This window comes from Triturus cristatus, chromosome 10 (assembly GCF_964204655.1).
Source record: "Triturus cristatus chromosome 10, aTriCri1.1, whole genome shotgun sequence".
NCBI lineage: Eukaryota > Metazoa > Chordata > Amphibia > Caudata > Salamandridae > Triturus > Triturus cristatus.
Genome location: NC_140593.1, coordinates 670,440,445 through 670,460,840, shown reverse-complemented (window position 1 = coordinate 670,460,840; position 20,396 = coordinate 670,440,445). Strand labels below are relative to the sequence as shown.

The 20,396-nt window shown below is 51.0% G+C and overlaps 1 protein-coding gene across 2 annotated transcripts in view; it reads right to left on the bottom strand.

Moving 5' to 3' along the window:
• The window catches only part of WDR90 (WD repeat domain 90), a 1,426,420-nt gene that overhangs the window by 1,207,341 nt on the left and 198,683 nt on the right, over positions 1–20,396 (bottom strand). For both annotated transcript variants that reach the window (XM_085628141.1, XM_085628142.1), the window contains exon 11: positions 13,583–13,651. In XM_085628141.1, the coding sequence (XP_085484267.1) occupies positions 13,583–13,651 (69 nt within the window). The remainder of the gene's footprint in view (positions 1–13,582; positions 13,652–20,396) is intronic.

Sequence of the window (20,396 nt, the reverse complement as noted above, 5' to 3'; positions counted from 1 at the left end):
TAAAATGTGGACGCTGTTTGCATTCCAATTTGGATTAATCTGTGGTTAACAACTGATCTAATTTACAACAAGTGACTGCGGCAGAGCGTCTCATTGCGTGTGTGGTGTAATGTAATATTTGGACGGAGTTTGCATGCACATTTGGATTCTTAGGAAATGGAGAGAGATGTGACCTGACCCTCAAAAGGATAGGGTACAAGGAAGGGTTGGAATGCTTGGGACAGAGGGGAATGCAAGGGCCAAAGGGGCGGATGATGAATGAAACTGACGAAAAGGAGCAGATGATGAATGAAAGTAACCAAAAAGGAGACCGACTGAAAGTAATGCTTGTTATTTATTAAGTAAGCTGAATAACAGCGCGCAGTCTTTTCATAGCGGGGGCAATAATGGAACCAAGGCAGATGTAGACAAGGGAATGTGCCGAGGATCACAGTTTTCTTTTTAAACTGGAATGCGAGCGTAGGTTTCAAGGTTGGGTTGAAAGTCAACCTTCAGCAGCACGCACAGTCGGCAGAGGAGTCAGGGAAGGACAGACACGGGGGTTATGCTTTCATTCATGCACTCTCATCCGCACCGGTTTGTTTTGAGAACAAAGTGAAGCAATATATTTATCTGTAACATGGCTTCAAACAGGTACGACCGGTCTGGTGCAGAGATAAATGCGCACACAGATCCGCATCATGGGTTTTGGAATACATGACGCCGGATGTGCTCTGCCTGGAGGGACGGTAGTAATGTGTCATGGGTTCCGCACGGGGGGTGGGGGAGGTGGTGCATGGCGCTCTGCGGCTGCTAATGCCCGCTGCTGCCCTTCATGATTTCACACAAAGCAAAGGGGCGGCATCGTTCCCAGCAACTGAATAACAGCGCGCAGTCTTTTCATAGCGGGGGCAATAATGGAACCAAGGCAGATGTAGACAAGGGAATGTGCCGAGGATCACAGTTTTCTTTTTAAACTGGAATGCGAGCGTAGGTTTCAAGGTTGGGTTGAAAGTCAACCTTCAGCAGCACGCACAGTCGGCAGAGGAGTCAGGGAAGGACAGACACGGGGGTTATGCTTTCATTCATGCACTCTCATCCGCACCGGTTTGTTTTGAGAGCAAAGTGAAGCAATATATTTATCTGTAACATGGCTTCAAACAGGTACGACCGGTCTGGTGCAGAGATAAATGCGCACACAGATCCGCATCATGGGTTTTGGAATACATGACGCCGGATGTGCTCTGCCTGGAGGGACGGTAGTAATGTGTCATGGGTTCCGCACGGGGGGGTGGGGGAGGTGGTGCATGGCGCTCTGCGGCTGCTAATGCCCGCTGCTGCCCTTCATGATTTCACACAAATCAAAGGGGCGGCATTGTTCCTAGCAACATAGTAAAACAAGCGCGCGCTGAAGCTGACGAGGAGGGAGTGGGAGGGGGGGTGGGGGCGGGCACAGTGGTGTGGCCACAGTTGTAATAAATCGCCACATCCCCTGAAGCGGGCGTCGTGGCGAAGTGAGATAAACTGGTGTGAAATAGCAGCAGGGAAGGGGGCGGAGAGGGGCTACTAGGGAGAGCGACGTAAAGCCATATGGCTGCTTTGCGCGCGTGCACGCCTCGTGCACTGTAGCTCTATGCCAGGGGAAGCACTTTCAAAAACTCACTTACAAAATGTCTCAAAGAGACAGCTTTCGCTGTCTCAGCGAGACCTAAAAACGCCTGAGCAGGCCCCTTTTTCCCACTGGGAATACATCTGCTTAATATTTCCACTATTTGTACTGTCATTACAGACATGCACCACTCTTATGCAAATGATTCCAACTCTGCCCTTAAAAGAGCACTTGGCCAGAATTGCAAGGATATCGAGAGACTTACAAAATAAAATATCTTGAAATTTCGAGCTATACTTCTAATACACTGATAATTACTCTGATAGGCATTTTTATAAATTTTCGTACACCTGTGGCATTTATTAATGACAGATCACCAATGAAAGGAATGGAAAAGAGATTGCTAATAAAACTATGGAAAAAAGAAGCAACGGTAGGGAAGACGGGCCATGGATTACAATTAAGAAGTTTCTCCAATGAAAGTAAGTTACAGTGTAATATAACAGAGCACCGTCAGATATTTGCTTTGCAAAAAGCTAATACACCTTGTTAGAAAAACCCACTCCCACACCGGAAGGGTGGTGGTGGTGTTCTCCCAGACACGCTGTGGTAGCTTGGCTCGAGCGGTAAGGAAGGCACCGTGTTAAGCATACGCTATACCCACACAATAACCATGCGTGCATCCGTTCCAAAAACGACACTACACCTTAAAAATTATACTGAAAATATATCTCTTTATCTTCTTTTCTCTTAGTTGCTGATTAAATAAATAATAATACAATCACAGTACACAAGGCTTTTTCTGTGGAAGGGTACGTCAAATAAATACTATCTTAACGATTCAATAAATAAGATAGATCATAAATAATCAAGGCATAAATATAAGTGCATTACATAACAGGCAATTAAATATTATGAGGCAATAAATACTGCGAGACCATAAATATTGTGCGACAATAAATACTGTGAAACAATAAATACTGTGAGGCAATAAATAGGATAAATACAATAAATACAGTGCTCTCAATAAATAATAAAAGCCAACAGTGACACTTGTAAATCAGTTCACATTCCTGGGGTACTATGGGATGATTTGACCCAATCCCAGCTTGTAGAGATTTGGATGGCCTGAGGGGTATACTGCCTGGCTTGGACAAGGCTGAGGCCTAAACTGAGGTAGATCAAGGGGGAATCTAGAGATCTGGCTCTCCCACACTACACAACCCCTCTGTATTAGTCTCAGCTCACCCCTGGCACAATCAAGCTGGTTCCAGCACCTCTCTAGCCCCTAGGATAGTCTCTCTATTCCACTTACTGCCCTTTTTATGAAGCTCCGACGCCGCTGGAGTCGTGTCGTGTCGACGCCGTGAGGCGGTTCCGGTTCGATGTCGGCGCCTAGGATAGTCTCTCTATTCCACTTACTGCCCTTTTTATGAAGCTCCGACGCCGCTGGAGTCGTGTCGTGTCGACGCCGTGAGGCGGTTCCGGTTCGATGTCGGCGGACTCGGCGCAATGTCAGTTCTTGACGACGTCGATAGGCGGTTCCGGTTCGATGTCGGCGGCCTCGGCTCGATGTCGACCTCCGGTTCGATGACGTCGGGCAGTCTTGGCTCGATGTCGACTTCGGGCGGCTCCGGTTCGATGTCGGTGGCCTCGGCTCGATGTCGACCTCCGGTTCGATGACGTCGGGCAATCTTGGCTCGATGTCGACTTCCGACGGCTCCGGAGTGCGATCTCCACTCCCGACCTCCGGTGCTCCTTTCCTCAGGTTCCGGCGACTCCGGAGTGCGACCTCCACTCCCGACCTCCGGCACGATTCTCTTCAGGTTCCGGCGACTCCGGAGTGCGATCTCCACTCCCGACCTCCGGCACGATTCACCTCGGTCTCCGGCGACTCCGGAGGGCGGACTTCACTCCCCCGTCGACGCCGCACACTCGACCTCAGGTGTCTTCCTCCACGACCTCTGGTACTCGCCACGACCTCCGTCGGTGCCCTCTCTCGACCTCTGGCGGCTCCGGGTACGACGTCTGCTTTCCAGTCAGCGCCGCTTCTCCACCTCGGGCTCCAGGTCTCTAGGCTTCTCGACGTCGGACTTCAGGTAGTTACCAGTAACCAGGTCAGGAACTTGCTGTTCTTTACTTTTAAGGCCTGTTCCTGCTGTCCAGGTCCTTAAGATGGTTTTTCTTGCTTTCTCCCACACAGGGCTCCAGGCTGGGCTCAGTCAGTAGGGACTAGTATCAAGGGTGGGTTTATGGACCCCACTCCAGGCACAAGTTTCCACCCCTGCTGCCTCACTCCTTCCTCCTTCAGGTTTCTGCTCCTCTCTCTTCACCAGTCAGGTGCCAACTGCCAGCTCCAACTGTCAACTCTGGCTTAGCTTCCCAACATTCCAAACCGCCTCCAACTGTCACAGGGTTCCAGAATGTTGCAGAAGGTTCTAGTAGGTTCCAGTGATGTCACAGGTGACAATGGGTGGCCACCATTTTGTGCTCCAGGCCCTCAGACAGAAGTTCCAGGGGTAGATAAAATGGCTCCCTGAATCTGCATCAACACGAAAAAGTCTGGTGGTTCCCAAAAAGGAAAAATACTAACAGGGTTTGAGGCAAAAGTGGGACAAAATAAATAATGATGAGGAGGGACCACCCAAAGGGCTGACAGGTCTAACACGCGTCCCCCCCAGCTGAAAGTGGAGAGAGCTACCCAACCCCTTGGGAGTTCTCATCACTAAGGCGGAAATACCTTGAGAGACCGTCTGCATTGGCGTGGTCCACTCCAGGCCGATGTTCCACCTGAAAGTCCATTCCCTGTAGGGAGATAGACCCCCTCAACAACTTGGGATTCTCCCCCTTCATCTGCATCAGCCAACAAAGGGGTCTGTGGTCGGTCTGAACTAGGAAGTGTGAGCCAAACAGGTATGGCCGCAACTTCTTCAGAGCCCATACCACTGCAAAGGCTTCACGCTCTATTGCACTCCACTTCTGTTCCCTGGGAAGTAGTCTCCGGGATAGGAAGACCACGGGTTGATCCAGACCCTCTTCATTGAGTTGCGATAACACTGCCCCAATGTCATGTTCTGATGCATCCGTCTGGACAATGAACTCCTTGGAAAAGTCTGGGGCCCTTAAGACCGGGGCCTCGCACATGGCTTTCTTCAGTCTCACAAAGGCCTGCTGACAAGCCTCCGTCCAGACTACCCGTCGAGGTTGTTTCCTGGACGTGAGCTCCGTGAGGGGGGCTACAATGGTACCGTACCCCTTCACTAAGCGGCGGTAATATCCCGTGAGGCCCAGAAAAGCTCGGACCTCAGTCTGTGTCTTGGGGGGTTCCCAGGCCATGATGGCCTCGATCTTCGCCTGGAGGGGTTGCACCGCTCCCCTACCCACCAAGTGTCCAAGGTACACTACCGACCCCTGCCCGATCTGGCACTTGCTGGCCTTGATCGTCAATCCAGCTTGTCTCAGGGCCTGGAGAACAGCTTGCAGGTGACGCAAGTGATCCTCCCAGCTGTTACTGAAGACGGCTATGTCATCCAGATAAGCAGCAGAGAAACTCTCCATTCCGGTGAGGATCTGGTTTACCAGGCGCTGAAACGTGGCAGGTGCGTTCTTGAGCCCAAAGGGCATCACACAGAACTGGTAGTGGCCATTGGGCGTGGAGAAGGCTGACCTTTCCCTTGCTCCATCAGTCAAAGAGATCTGCCAGTACCCAGAAGTAAGGTCAAAGGTACTTAGATATTGGGCAGCTCCCAGCCGGTCAATCAATTCATCCGCCCTAGGGATCGGATGAGCATCAGTTTCGGTCACTGAATTCAGTCCCCGGTAGTCCACACAGAACCTCAGTTCCGGTTGGGCACCCGGTGGTGCAGCTTTTGGTACTAACACCACCGGACTGGACCAGGGGCTGCTAGAAGGTTCGATCACTCCTAGCTCCAGCATCTTAGTGACTTCACTGTGAATGCTGGACTTCACCTTGTCTGACATCAGGTAGATCTTGGACTTCACAGGTGGGCTGTCTCCTGTGTCCACGTCATGGACGCACAGGTGAGTCCTACCCGGGACAAGGGAGAACAACGAGGAGTACTGCCCCAGGACCTGGCGACAGTCCTCCTGCTGTTCAGGAGTTAGAGATGGGGAGAGAATCACTCCCTCCACCGACCCATCCTTCTCTTGAGACGCAAACAAATCGGGGAGAGGCTCGCTTTCCACGTCCTCTGCTCCGTCAGTCACCATCATCAAGATGACTTCGGGCCTCTCGTGGTGGGGTTTGAGGCGGTTGGCGTGCAGCACCCGTAGGGGCTGACGAGGGGTTTTAAGATCCACCAAGTAGGTAGCCTTACCCTTCTTCTCCAACACCTCAAAGGGTCCTGACCAGCGATCCTGGAGGGCGCTAAGCTCTCCCGGTTCGATCACCCACACCTTCTGGCCAGGCTCCAACTCCACCGGGTGAGCGTTGTGGTCATACCACGCCTTCATTACTGCTTGGCTGGCTTCCAAGTTGTCAGAAGCTTGCTTCCACAACTTAGCCATTTGGCTCCGGAAGGCCAGCATGTAGCTCACCACGTCCTGGGGAAGCTTTCTGGGAGTTCTTTCCCATCCGTCTCTCACCAGGTTGAGAGGTCCACGTACAGGGTGCCCATACAAAAGCTCGAAGGGGCTGAAGCCCACTCCCTTCTGTGGCACTTCCCTGTAGGAAAACAATAGACAGGGTAGGAGGACGTCCCATTTCCTCCGCAGGCTTTCAGGCAGACTTCTGATCATGCCTTTCAAGGTTTTGTTAAACCTCTCCACCAGACTATTAGTCTGGGGGTGGTAAGGAGTGGTGAACCGGTAGGTCACTCCACACTCCTTCCACATGGCCCGCATGTACGCTGACATGAAGTTGGTCCCCCTGTCGGACACAACTTCCTTGGGAAAACCCACTCGGGTAAAGATTCCCATCAGGGCCCTAGCCACAACAGGTGCTGTTATGGTCCTCAGAGGTATTGCCTCTGGGTACAGTGTGGCATGATCCACCAGAACCAGGATAAACCTGTGACCAGCTGACGTAGGCGGATCTAACGGACCCACAATGTCGATGCCCACCCTTTCAAAGGGGGTGCTAACGACAGGAAGTGGTTCCAGGGGAGCTTTCAGCGTCACCCCTGTTTTCCCACTGGCTTGGCAAGACACACATGTCCGGCAGTAGGTATCGGACGACACTTTCATTTGAGGCCAATAAAAGTGTGGGACAAGACGGGCGAAGGTCTTGTCTTGCCCCAGGTGTCCTGCCAATGGGATCTCGTGAGCCAACTCCAGAAGGAAGGCTCGATAACGTTGAGGGACTACCAAGGCTCGTGACGATCCATGTAGGGGTGCCTTGGGTTCACTGTAGAGGAGGCCATCCTCCCAGTAAACACTGTAGTTCCCTTCAACGTTCCCTGCTGCCTGGGCTTTGGCCTGACGCCTCAGCCCCTCAAGGGTAGGGCACTCCCTCTGGCCGTGGCAGAATTCCTCCCTGGACGGGCCTCCCTCCACGTGCCACTCGGCCGGGATGGGTAGGTCCTCCAGTTTGGTAACATCCCCCACCGCAGACTCCTGGTCCACCACCTCCGGTGGCCTATCCGTCCTACGGGGTGTGGACGCCGAGGCAGGCTCCTCCTGTCCTCGGTTCTTCACTTGACTGGCAGCTGGCTGGGCCTTTGTTCCAGGCTCAAGCCGAAACGAACTCCCTCTCCGGGTAGTCGCGGACCTTGTGCTCACACAGGCCCAGTCAGGTGTACCCAGCATCTCCCTTATAGTGTCCAACGCCACCGCACTCGAAGCAATGGAAAACCCTTGGCTGCTGACTCTGGCCAGGATTAGGGTTTCTGGGTGGGTTAGCCCTAGGGGTGAATCCTGTTCCCTTTCCTTGGAAATTATTTTGGGGGCCTTTGGAGAACTCCTTTTTCTTTTCCCCTCCCTCTTTCTTCTGGGGGGCGCCCTGTCCGGCCTTTTGAGTATCCCCTCCAGTCCCCCTTGTGGACACCCGGGTACTAGCCCAAATGTCCGCCTCCTCAGCAAGCTTCCGGGGATTGGTCAGCTTGCTATCCACCAGGTGTTGACGCAGTTCAGGGAAACATTTTTCGAGCAGGTGTTCCTTCAGTACTAAATCAAACAACTCCTCGTAGTTCCTCACTTCACTGCCCTGAATCCAACCCTCTAGTGCCTTCTTTGCATAGTCCAGGAAGTCCACCCAATTCTGTGTGCCCAGTTTGTGACTACCCCGGAACTTCTGTCTGTACTTTTCGGGTGTTAGTCCAAACTTTCTTATGAGCGCCACTTTCATGGTGGGGTAGTGGGTCTGCTCATCCTCCTCGAGGGCCAATAATGCATCCCTACCAGCTGGAGGCATGTACTTGTACAATCCCCCTCCCCAATACTTCTCTGGAACCCCATGGGCCCTTAACGAGACCTCATAGGCCGCTAGCCACTTGGCGATATCGTCACCCGCCCCATAGCTAGCTACTATGTCCTTTGGCAGGTAGGGTTTGGGTTCCCTGGTGATTTCTTGGTCTTTGCTGCCACCATTAGGAACAGGGTGTGCCCTAGCTCTTAGGATCTAAAGATCTATCTCTTTCAGCCTTAACTCGTGAGCCATCCTCTGTCCCTCCTTCTCTTTCTCCAGCTCTGCTAACTTCCATGTGAGCTGTCTTTTCTCCCTCCGGTCAGTTAACTCTACTTCAGATAAGCCACCGCTAGAGACAGTGCTGCCCTTCCTGGAAATGGTTCTGGGCCCTGCTACTAGGTTCCCCACCTCAGGTTGGTACATCCCAGCCCCCTCGCTGTCAGGCTCTCCATCCCTGTCTTCCTGCTCAGCCTTACTCTCTCGTCGTGCCTCCCACCAAGCCCTCAAGCTGGTCTGGAGTTCAGCCTTCTTGGCACCTGGGGGACAGTACACCCCCTCTTTCTGACAGAACTCTCTGAGTTGGGCCACAGTATAACTTTCCACATTTTCTAAGACAAATTCCATTTTGCCCACTCAGAACAGAAGACAGGTATCTGCAGTAGCTATGCAGGGGGGTACCTTTAATAATACCTCCTCCCACCACCAGAGTAAATTTGGAAAAACAAAAACTCACAATTAGGAAGGCCGCTTTGAGAAAACTCCTGGTGTAGGCCTATGGACTACCCACAGTTATTGTCGAGTATACGTAGGCACAGCTCAATCCCGCCGCTGAACACCAAACATGTTAGAAAAACCCACTCCCACACCGGAAGGGTGGTGGTGGTGTTCTCCCAGACACGCTGTGGTAGCTTGGCTCGAGCGGTAAGGAAGGCACCGTGTTAAGCATACGCTATACCCACACAATAACCATGCGTGCATCCGTTCCAAAAACGACACTACACCTTAAAAATTATACTGAAAATATATCTCTTTATCTTCTTTTCTCTTAGTTGCTGATTAAATAAATAATAATACAATCACAGTACACAAGGCTTTTTCTGTGGAAGGGTACGTCAAATAAATACTATCTTAACGATTCAATAAATAAGATAGATCATAAATAATCAAGGCATAAATATAAGTGCATTACATAACAGGCAATTCAATATTATGAGGCAATAAATACTGCGAGACCATAAATATTGTGCGACAATAAATACTGTGAAACAATAAATACTGTGAGGCAATAAATAGGATAAATACCATAAATACAGTGCTCTCAATAAATAATAAAAGCCAACAGTGACACTTGTAAATCAGTTCACATTCCTGGGGTACTATGGGATGATTTGACCCAATTGAAAAGCTAGAACAGAAGTTGCGCACTCAAAATTTCACCAGGTCTATATTTTAAGCAAAATTAGTTGGTGCAAACGAATGAATCCCCCTGAGTAGGGAATTCAAATCGTAGATAATGATAGCACGTTCCTGAATAGGAAAATGTCTTTCGTTTTGCACTCAATCTCAGAGATGTGATCTCTTTTATGAAATTAAACTCAGGTAAATCGGAATTTATTCAAGTATAACTTGAGTTTATTAACCGTTGTTCAAAGTTAATGAAGTCAAAGAATTGTATTCATTCTTTATCAATGCATCATATATCCAACTGCCCAATGCATTTCGGGCTTTTTTAAGCCCTTCTTCAGGGGCGGTACTCTGAAAGGATAAGGTATAGGGTTCAGTATATATATACATTTTATAAACACTCAATAGAAAAGAACAATTTTTATCCAAACAATTATACAGTAGATTTTGATTGAATCAAACATGATCATGTTGAAACAGTATGTTCGTAATAAGTAAAAGAACACAATGCCAGTGTTGGTAATTACCAAAATGGAGGTACACTACACATCAAAGTGATGTGAAAATATCCACTTGTTTTACATGTTAAAACAACATACTGTGATGTGCATTTACCAAGGTCATAGGAATTAGTGAAGCCGAAATGGACCAAGAAAGTTTGGGTGGTAGTGTAAGTAAAAAAATTAAATGGTAAAATGAAAATGTCATATAGGACAAAGTAATGTGGTGTGTTTTTGCCAAAATTGTAGGAAAAAGTAAAGACGAAATAAAAAGAAAAATCTGGATGGTGGTGTGGGTAACAAAAATACATACAGCATGGGGCCTTTTAAAAGAATACAATCACTATCTGACAAGTAATGGAAGATCAAACTTACAGTTGGTATGGTGATGTATATATTCTCCTGAACCCGGGAGAATCAAATCGGAAGGCAACACGATCAAACTCAAGGTTACAGCCACATGTAATAGTCAGAATCTCATTTACATGTTGAAATGTCCATGTGGTTTGGTTTATGTGGGCAAAACTGAGAGAAAAATCCGTATACGGATCAATGAACACAAAAGCAATATACGTACCAAACAAGCGAAATCACCAATCGCAACTCATTTTCACCAGCATCAGCATAACATCTGTCAACTGCGATTTTTGGTTCTTGAACAGATTCCCCAGCTGAGGGGTCGTGACAATAGCAAATATCTATTACAAAGAGAAACATTTTGGATCCACAAGCTGAATTCCATACATCCGAAAGGTCTCAACGAGCGTTATGATCTGGGCTGTTTTCTGTAACTAAGGTCTCCTTTATTCACCTTAAATTGGAGATTTGAACTTTCCACCCGACTTGTGATACCCTAGTACCTTGTGTAACTTTACAGTTCATGTTGAACCTTACAGTTATTTTATTTTATTTTACTTACTAATTTCATCTTATACACATGTACTATTGCACTATTACATTGAGGCTCCCTTACAAGCTCCAGGATTTGGTAATATCTTACATTTTTTGAACTATCGCTTTTGGTTCGAATCACTCGAATTACATGTGTTTCTTCGGTGTCACATGCTGTCTATTCCATTTTTCGTTTTACTTTTGGCCTAATTCCTTTACAGATTTAACTGCACTCACTTTTGTTTATTATTTTACATTTTGTTTGCACGTGTAGTTTCACGAAACTTTATTGACCTTTTGGAACTACAAGTCTGTTTTCTTTGTAGTTCTCCTTTTCCCGCATTTTTCTTTATCACATATCACATAATTACCTCTTGGAACTACAAGTCTGTTTTCTTTGTAGTTCTCTTTTTCCCGCACTTTTCCTTATCACATGTCTATATATCACATGATTACCATCCATTACACTTACCGGAGCGTTTCCGATTTGATTCTCCCGGGTTCAGGAGAATCTATACATCACCATACCAACTGTAAGTTTGATCTTCCATTACTTGTCAGATAGTGATTGTATTCTTTTAAAAGGCCCCATGCTGTATGTATTTTTGTTACCCACACCACCATCCAGATTTTTCTTTTTATTTTGTCTTTACTTTTTCCTACAATTTTGGCAAAAACACACCACATTACTTTGTCCTATATGACATTTTCATTTTACCATTTAATTTTTTTACTTACACTACCACCCAAACTTTCTTGGTCCATTTCGGCTTCACTAATTCCTATGACCTTGGTAAATGCACATCACAGTATGTTGTTTTAACATGTAAAACAAGTGGATATTTTCACATCACTTTGATGTGTAGTGTACCTCCATTTTGGTAATTACCAACACTGGCATTGTGTTCTTTTACTTATTACGAACATACTGTTTCAACATGATCATGTTTGATTCAATCAAAATCTACTGTATAATTGTTTGGATAAAAATTGTTCTTTTCTATTGAGTGTTTATAAAATGTATATATATACTGAACCCTATACCTTATCCTTTCAGAGTACCGCCCCTGAAGAAGGGCTTAAAAAAGCCTGAAATGCATTGGGCAGTTGGATATATGATGCATTGATAAAGAATGAATACAATTCTTTGACTTCATTAACTTTGAACAACGGTTAATAAACTCAAGTTATACTTGAATAAATTCCGATTTACCTGAGTTTAATTTCATAAAAGAGATCACATATCTGAGATTGAGTGCAAAACGAAAGACATTTTCCTATTCAGGAACGTGCTATCATTATCTATGATTTGACCCAATCCCAGCTTGTAGAGATTTGGATGGCCTGAGGGGTATACTCCCTGGCTTGGACAAGGCTGAGGCCTAAACTGAGGTAGATCAAGGGGGAATCTAGAGATCTGGCTCTCCCACACTACACAACCCCTCTGTATTAGTCTCAGCTCACCTCTGGCACAATCAAGCTGGTTCCAGCACCTCTCTAGCCCCTAGGATAGTCTCTCAGGGCTCCACAGGGCCTTAGGCGCCCTCTATTCCACTTACTGCCCTTTTTATGAAGCTCCGACGCCGCTGGAGTCGTGTCGACGCCGTGAGGCGGTTCCGGTTCGATGTCGGCGGCCTCGGCGCAATGTCAGTTCTTGACGACGTCAATAGGCGGTTCCGGTTCGATGTCGGCGGCCTCGGCTCGATGTCGACCTCCGGTTCGATGACGTCGGGCAGTCTTGGCTCGATGTCGACTTCGGGCGGCTCCGGAGTGCGATCTCCACTCCCGACCTCCGGTGCTCCTTTCCTCAGGTTACGGCGACTCCGGAGTGCGACCTCCACTCCCGACCTCCGGCACGATTCTCTTCAGGTTCCGGCGACTCCGGAGTGCGATCTCCACTCCCGACCTCCGGCACGATTCACCTCGGTCTCCGGCGACTCCGGAGGGCAGACTTCACTCCCCCGTCGACGCCGCACACTCGACCTCAGGTGTCTTCCTCCACGACCTCTGGTACTCGCCACGACCTCCGTCGGCGCCCTCTCTCGACCTCTGGCGGCTCCGGGTACGACGTCTGCTTTCCAGTCAGCGCCGCTTCTCCACCTCGGGCTCCAGGTCTCTAGGCTTCTCGACGTCGGACTTCAGGTAGTTACCAGTAACCAGGTCAGGAACTTGCTGTTCTTTACTTTTAAGGCCTGTTCCTGCTGTCCAGGTCCTTAAGATGGTTTTTCTTGCTTTCTCCCACACAGGGCTCCAGGCTGGGCTCAGTCAGTAGGGACTAGTATCAAGGGTGGGTTTATGGACCCCACTCCAGGCACAAGTTTCCACCCCTGCTGCCTCACTCCTTCCTCCTTCAGGTTTCTGCTCCTCTCTCTTCACCAGTCAGGTGCCAACTACCAGCTCCAACTGTCAACTCTGGCTTAGCTTCCCAACATTCCAAACCGCCTCCAACTGTCACAGGGTTCCAGAATATTGCAGAAGGTTCTAGTAGGTTCCAGTGATGTCACAGGTGACAATGGGTGGCCACCATTTTGTGCTCCAGGCCCTCAGACAGAAGTTCCAGGGGTAGATAAAATGGCTCCCTGAATCTGCATCAACACGAAAAAGTCTGGTGGTTCCCAAAAAGGAAAAATACTAACAGGGTTTGAGGCAAAAGTGGGACAAAATAAATAATGATGAGGAGGGACCACCCAAAGGGCTGACAGGTCTAACACACCTTGCACAATATTTTGTTTGTTATTGAAAAAATAAAAAAACTGCTGCTTTTGATCCTTTTCCCCTCTGAAGTAAAGCTAATTTGCCTATCACTTCTAAACCCCAAAATGATTGACTACTTACCCATCGGGTGGTACAGCCACCAAAGCCAATGATTTTACTTAGCTTTAGGATTGGATCTGGCAGGAGCCTCTAAAAGAGAACAGAATAGTATTACTCATGCTGTAAGATTCTAAAGCCTTTTACAATCACCCCACGAAACAATGACAAAGACAACGAGGGCACATGTAAGTGAGGAGATTACGCCTGGAAAGGGTGAATCTTGTGTGTCTAAAAAACAGAAAAATATACTTTTTCCCCCCTACCGTTTTAGATTGGCCTTCAGGCAGAAGTCCATGAAGATTAAAACATGGCTTCACACCTATTAAGACTAAATGCTGCTCCCAAAGAGCAGTCCAACAATGCTCCTCAACAATAGAACTCATTAAGGCTCAAATGAGGCTAATACAAAGCTGACTGTAGAAGGCAAGATATAATCTTCAAAGGTAATAAAGGTTGGGCATGTTGGTCAAGAATGTGATGACGATAACCAAGACTGAGAACTACTAATTCAGGTAATCTTTATCTCCTTTCTGTCACAGAATTTGCATCATACGTCATAACATTTAAAGTTGAGCGTCAAATTGCACAAATTGTATGGCAATGGGCAATTGAGAAAAATGTTACTGGGACGGAACTAATTGTGCTTGCGGGGGGATTTAAATTGCCCCTTATGTGACTCTCCTCTTGGCCCTGAGGTCTCAAAACCCAAGTGTTTGCTCTCCGAGGGACTCCACTTTATCCACTTTAAGGAGGCCTTGAGCTTCGTGCAATCCTGGACTCGTACAACTTGGTATTTGCCCTAGACAAATTGGTTTACTCTCCCAATCCTACCAACATTCCTACCTTCAAGGGGAAGGGCTGAATGTTGATCATTGATTTTATTTTTGCTTCTGTCCCTTTGTTACCACTCATTTTTAACTTTAACATCCTCTATAGTCCCTTTAGTGACCATGGGCCAGATGTATCAAAGAATAGTTTTGCGATTCTCAAATAGCGATTTTTAGAGAATCGCAATTTGAGAATTCCAAAACTATTCTTTCCTTAGGTTGGAGTGCCATCTAGAGCAAGTCCAGTAGGAAAGGTGTTGGAATATTCCTTAGGTTGGAGCGCCATCTAGAGCAAGTCCCGTAGGGAAGGTGTTGGGATATTCGTTAGGTTGGAGTGCCATTTAGAGAAAGTCCAGTAGGGAAGGTGTTAGGATATTCCTTAGGTTGGAGCGCGATCTAGAGCAAGTCCAGTAGGGAAGGTGTTGGGATATTCCTTATGTTGGAGCGCCATCTAGGGCAAGTCCAGTAGGAAAGGAGTTGGAATATTCCTTATGTTGGAGCGCCATCTAAAGCAAGTCCAGTAGGGAAAGTGTTGGAATATTCCTTAGGTTGGAGCGCCATCTAGAGCAAGTCCAGTAGGGAAGGTGTTGGATTAGTAGGGCGCAATGCTTTCCAATGGGGCGACCAGGTGGCTGGGCTGCCCTGGAAGTCCCGATGAGGGCTCATTAGCCTCCCGGATCCCAGCCAGGGCTCCAGGAAGTCGAGCACGTTCGCGCCCAGGGTCCCCGGAGTCTCGCGGTGCGCAAGGGTTCCCAGAAAGAGGGGTAGCTTTCCTCCGGATTACTAGGGGCAGGGTCCGCCGGAACACCATTCCCGGGTAGGCGGTTCTCTGCCGTGGACCAGATGGGCTATGCCCGGACAACACCTCTCCTCAGTCCGGAGGGCTCCCTCCTCCGGCCCACAGCGTGGCAAAGTCCCCGGGACGGGCTCCATGGGTACCGGGCAGTCCTACCCCGGGAGTCTGGGCCCAAGAGCTCCGGTGGTCCCCCCGTGCCTGAGGCCCAGCCGGGGTCCCCGAGCCCCCAGGGACGCGGAGCCCCCGAGCCCTGCGTGGGAAGGCGGGAGCCCTACCGCGAAGGCTCTGCTCAGGGCGGGCGTCCTTTCGGTCCCGGCCATCTGGTCGCACCTTTCCCCTCGGCGATCTGGTTGCACGCAATGCTTTCAAAGGGGGCCACCAGATGGCCGGGCTGCCCTGGAAGTCCAGATGAGGGCTCGTTTGCCTCCCGTAACCCAGCCAGGGCTCCAGGAGGTCAGGCGCTTCCGGGCCTAGGGTCCCCTGAGTCTCGCGGTGCGCACGGGTTCCCAGAAAGAGGGGTAGCTTTCCTCCAGATTTGTAGGGGCAGGGTACTCCAGAACACCTCTCGGCCTGGTCCTCAGCCGGCAGCTGGACGGGCCAGGATTCCGCCCCAGCCCGGGGTCCGTCCCCAGGCCTGCCGCGTGGCAGGTTACCACGGATAGGGTCCTGTGGGCACGGGGAGCCTCCCCCTGTTTGGCTGAGTTCAGGGGCTCCTAGGTTCCCCGGTGAGGGTGGCCTCCCCACCCCGGGCTCTGTCCTCGGTCCTGCTGCGTGGCAGGGTGCCCAGGACGGGGTCCCGCGGGCCCAGGGAGGCTTCCCCTGCACCTCTGGGCCTGGGAGCCCCGGTTGGGTCCAGGGGCCCTGGGTCGGGTGCTCCAGCCCTGGGCCCCGTCCCCACAGCCTGCCACTCTGCCAAAGGTCTGGGACAGGGTTCCGTTGTGCCCGGGAGGTTCCCCTTGCTGGTTCAGGACCTACAGCCGGGGCCCCTGAGGGCCCTGGAGAGGGTGGCCTCCCCACTCCAGGCTCTGTACTCGGTCCTGCTGCGTGACAGGGTGCCCGGGATGGGGTCTGGCGGGCCAGGGGAGGCTTTCCCTGCGCCTCTGGCCCTGGGAGCACCGTCTGGGTCCAGGGGCCCCGCCAGGCCCCGAGTCCAGTTCTCTGGCCCTGGGCCCCGTCCCCCGGCCTGCTCTGCCAAAGGCCTAGGACGGGGTTCCGTTGTGCCCAGGGAGCCTCCCCTTGCTTAGTTGGGTTGAGGAGCTCCGGCCGTGGCCCTGTCCTCGGTCCTGTTGCGTTGCAGGGTGCACGGGATGATGTCCGGTGGGCCCGGGGAGGCTCCCCCCTGCGCCTCTGGGCCCGGGATCCCCGGCTGGGTCCAAAGGGCCCCGCCAGGCCACAGGTTGGATGCTCCAGCCCAGGGGCCCCGTCCCCTGGCCTGCCGCCCTGCCAAAGGCCCGGTTCCGTCATGCCCGGAATATTCCCTCTGCTCGACTGGGATCAGGGGCTCCCAGGGGCCCCGGGGAGTGCGGCCTCCCCAGCCCGGGCTCCGTCCTTGGTCCTGCCATGTGGCAGGGTGCCTGGGATGGGGTCCGGTGGGCCCGGAGAAGCTCCCCCTGCGCCTCTTGGTCCGGGATCCCCCGCTGGGTCCAGGGGCCCCGCCGGGAGGCTTTATCTGGTCGACTGGGTTCAGGGGGCCCCAGGGCGGCCTCCCCACCCCGGGCTCTGTCCGCGGTCCAGCCGTGTGGCAGGATGCCCGGGACGGGGTCCCGCAGGCCCAGGGAGGCTTTCCCTGTGCCTCTGGGCCCTGGGATCCCTGTCTGGATCCAGGGGCCCTGCCGTGCCTGATCGGGTGCTCCAGCCCTTGGCCCCGTCCCTCGGCCTGCCGCTCTACCAACGGGGGTCTGTCAGTCCCTTGCGGGCCTCCCCTGATTCCCCCGCTTGTCAAGGTGTCCGGGGGCTAGGGGGGCCTGTCTGCTCCTCCTCGCAGCCCCCCAAGGCTGAGGCCAAGCTGGGGCCCCGGGTCTCCGGACCTCCATGCCCTATTGCCAACTCACTCTTTCGTTGGGGCACAGAGCGACCAGATGGCCTCGACTTTAAAACCCGGCCATCTGGTCGCACCTATCCCCTCTGCATTTGGTCGCACGCAATGCTTTCCAATGGGACGACCTGATGGCCGGGCTGCCCTGGAAGTCCCTATGATGGCTCATTTTCCTCCCTGATCCCATCCAGGGCTACAGGAGGTCGGGCACATCTGTGCCTTGGGTCCCCCCAGTCTCGCGGTGCACACGGTTTACCAGAAAGGGGGGTACCCTTCCTCCGGATTACTAGGGACAGGGTACTCCGGAACCCCTCTCGGCCAGGGGGTCCTCAGCCGGCATCCGGATGGCCAGGATGTTACCCAGGCCAGGGCTCCATCCCTTGGGCAAATGTGTGGTGTGGTGCCCGGGGCACGAGGAGGCATCTCCTGTGCCCAGTAGCCCAGACGGAGTCCAGGAGACCCGGGCTCAGTCTCCCAGCCTGCCGCTACACCAGGGGGCATGAGACAGGGTTCCGCCGGGCCCGGGGAGACTCCCCCCTCCTGAGGTCCCCAGGGAGGGCGGCATCACCACCCCAGGCAACGTCCTCAGTCCTGCCGCGTGGCAGGGTGCCCAGGACGGGGTCCCGCAGGCCCGTGGAGGCTTCCCCTGCATGCCCAGGCCAGGGAGCACCGGCTGGGTCCAGGGGCCCCGGGTCGGTTGCTCCAGCCCTGGGCCTGCCGCTCTGCCAAAGGCCAGGGACAGGGTTCCGTTGTGCCCGGGGAGGCTTACCCCGCACCCATGGAGAATAGTTTTGCGATTCTCTAAAAAAAAAAAAAAAAAAAAAAAAAAAAGAAAATCGCAAAACTGTTCTTTGATACATCTGCCCCTATAAGCCCCTGGATGTTCTTACGGCCCCTCTTCCCGCTCAGGGGGAGGGATTCTGAGGGGGCTTTCCTTGGTGGATCAAGAGTAGAAGGGTTAACTGTGGTCTCAGGTGGATCCACAGCACCTTAAAGCGTCCCTTTTTGACAAGTGTGTGCAGGAGTTTGCCATTTGTTTGAACATAGAGGCTGTGGGAAGGGAGGTCATGCAAGCTTTTAATGGTATCACTCAGGGCGTTCTTAATCTACTGACGATAGCGGCTCCCAATACGGGCCCACAAGACCCAAAATGGTTGGAGAGGAACTGTGCAAGGTCCCTTTTCAGCTGAAGGCAGCACTTAAGCAGTCGCCAAGAGACAGGAGACTGGTAGCAGGGTGCAGGCAGGCCTATAAGAAAGCCCTAGACACCAGTAAACCTACTCTGAGAGAGATAGCCTGGCAGCATCTTTGTCAGGCATGTGAGAGTGGACACAGCTCCCTCTTCTGGCAAGTGGTAAATAGACCCTGCTCTACGGATGGTTCTGTTTCAGCATTATGCCATCATATTCCTAAGCAACAGTGGGTCGACCCCTTTGTAGTTGTCTATAACCAGGGGTGGGGCATGGGGTCAATGACAGGGCAGCAGTAGTTCCAGCTAGCGCCCCATTGGTTTTTGGTTTGGAAGAAGTTGCCAAGAGCATCATGGCATTAACCTGCAATAAGGACCCTGGCCCAGACGGAATTTCCCAGGACCTGTTCAGGGCCGAAGTGGAGGTCTGGGGGCCTCTCCTGACCCAGGTCTTGAATGCGGCTTCAGGAAAGAGTGATGCCCTCGTGGTTCACAGCTATGATTGTGCTGATATTCAAGAAGGGGGACAAGGACAATCCCTAATGGTACTGCCCAATATCGAAGACCTCGTATAAAGTGGATTATCCCATCACGTAATGCGCTGGGCTTAGTAACTACCAGGATGCAATCAGACTTTTGAACAGTGATACAAGTGAACTGATTGTGTTTATGGTAGCTAGATTTTTTTTGTTGGCATGGAAATTGAGAGTGAATAATCTCCTTACATAGGTCTACGACAGAATTAATGTGTACACAAATGCATTATCCTTATATAGCAAACTAGCCATCTCTAACATGCTGTTTGGATTGGCCAAGATGTTCAATATAATTAACCATGGATGGGTCACGGACATCAAATATTGTCAAAAACAACTATCCAACTACTGGGACCTGATGCCTCAGAGGACTCGCCCCCAGGAGATTTGTGAACCCTTCACCAAAAAGATAGCCTCCCACCGACCTGGGCGATAACAAACGCTCTCCAAAGCACTCTGATCTTTCACACTTCACCAGAACCAACAGTACAACTGCATTAGAACACACTGGACATCGAGGACGTTCACCTTGGGGCTCCTCAAAACCGTCACCGTAAGGAACTGTTTGTATTGCAACACTGCACGGGGTCGTTACTTACCTTCAGTAACAATATATCTGTTAGAGGCATATACATGAGTTATGGATTCCTTACCTTAGAATTACCCCTAGGCGTCAGACTGTATCTGGAGAGTTTTTCTTCAGCAGCAACCACACACGTCAGTAGGTGGCGTCAGTCGACTCCGAGTTCGTCATTGGGGTCATGATCGCCGAAATGATGTTGAGGTATCTACTTAGACCTCGCCCCTGCGCACTGACGTCAGATCTTTACATGACATTCCACGCCAGAAGCCCAGAGCCATGCAAGACACTGACCACTGGTACATAAAACTAGGGCCCTGAAAGGGAGTCCCTTTACTCTAGAACTCAGTTTGCAGAATGGGGAGGATGGGTGGGGCGGTAAGGAATCCATAACTAATAGGTCTCTTACAGATATATTTTTTGCGAAGGTAAGTAACTTGTTCATCTGAACAAGACTATTAGTTATGGATTCCCTACCTTAGAATAGATACCCCAGCAATACCAACCCTAGAGGTGGGTCTGCTAACAAAGCTGCCTCCAAGAAGTCCTGAAGAACGGAGCAGCCAAAGAAGCCGTCTCTCCGGACTTGGCTGTCCAGGCAGTAATGTTTAGTGAACATATCCAACGAAGTCCACATGGCTGCCTGGTAGATGTCATGAAGGGGGACTCCACGTCCCAAAGCAGTAGTGTCTGCCTCGCCCTGGTGGAATGGGGGTGCAACCCTACTGGAGGTTCCTTTTACGCCCAGGAATAACACATTTTAATGCAAAGAACAACCCATTGAGAGATGGTTAGTTTCTGCACGGCCAGACCTTTCTTGGCGCCCACATAGCCAACAAAGAGCTGATCATCCACCCGGAATGGTTTTGTGT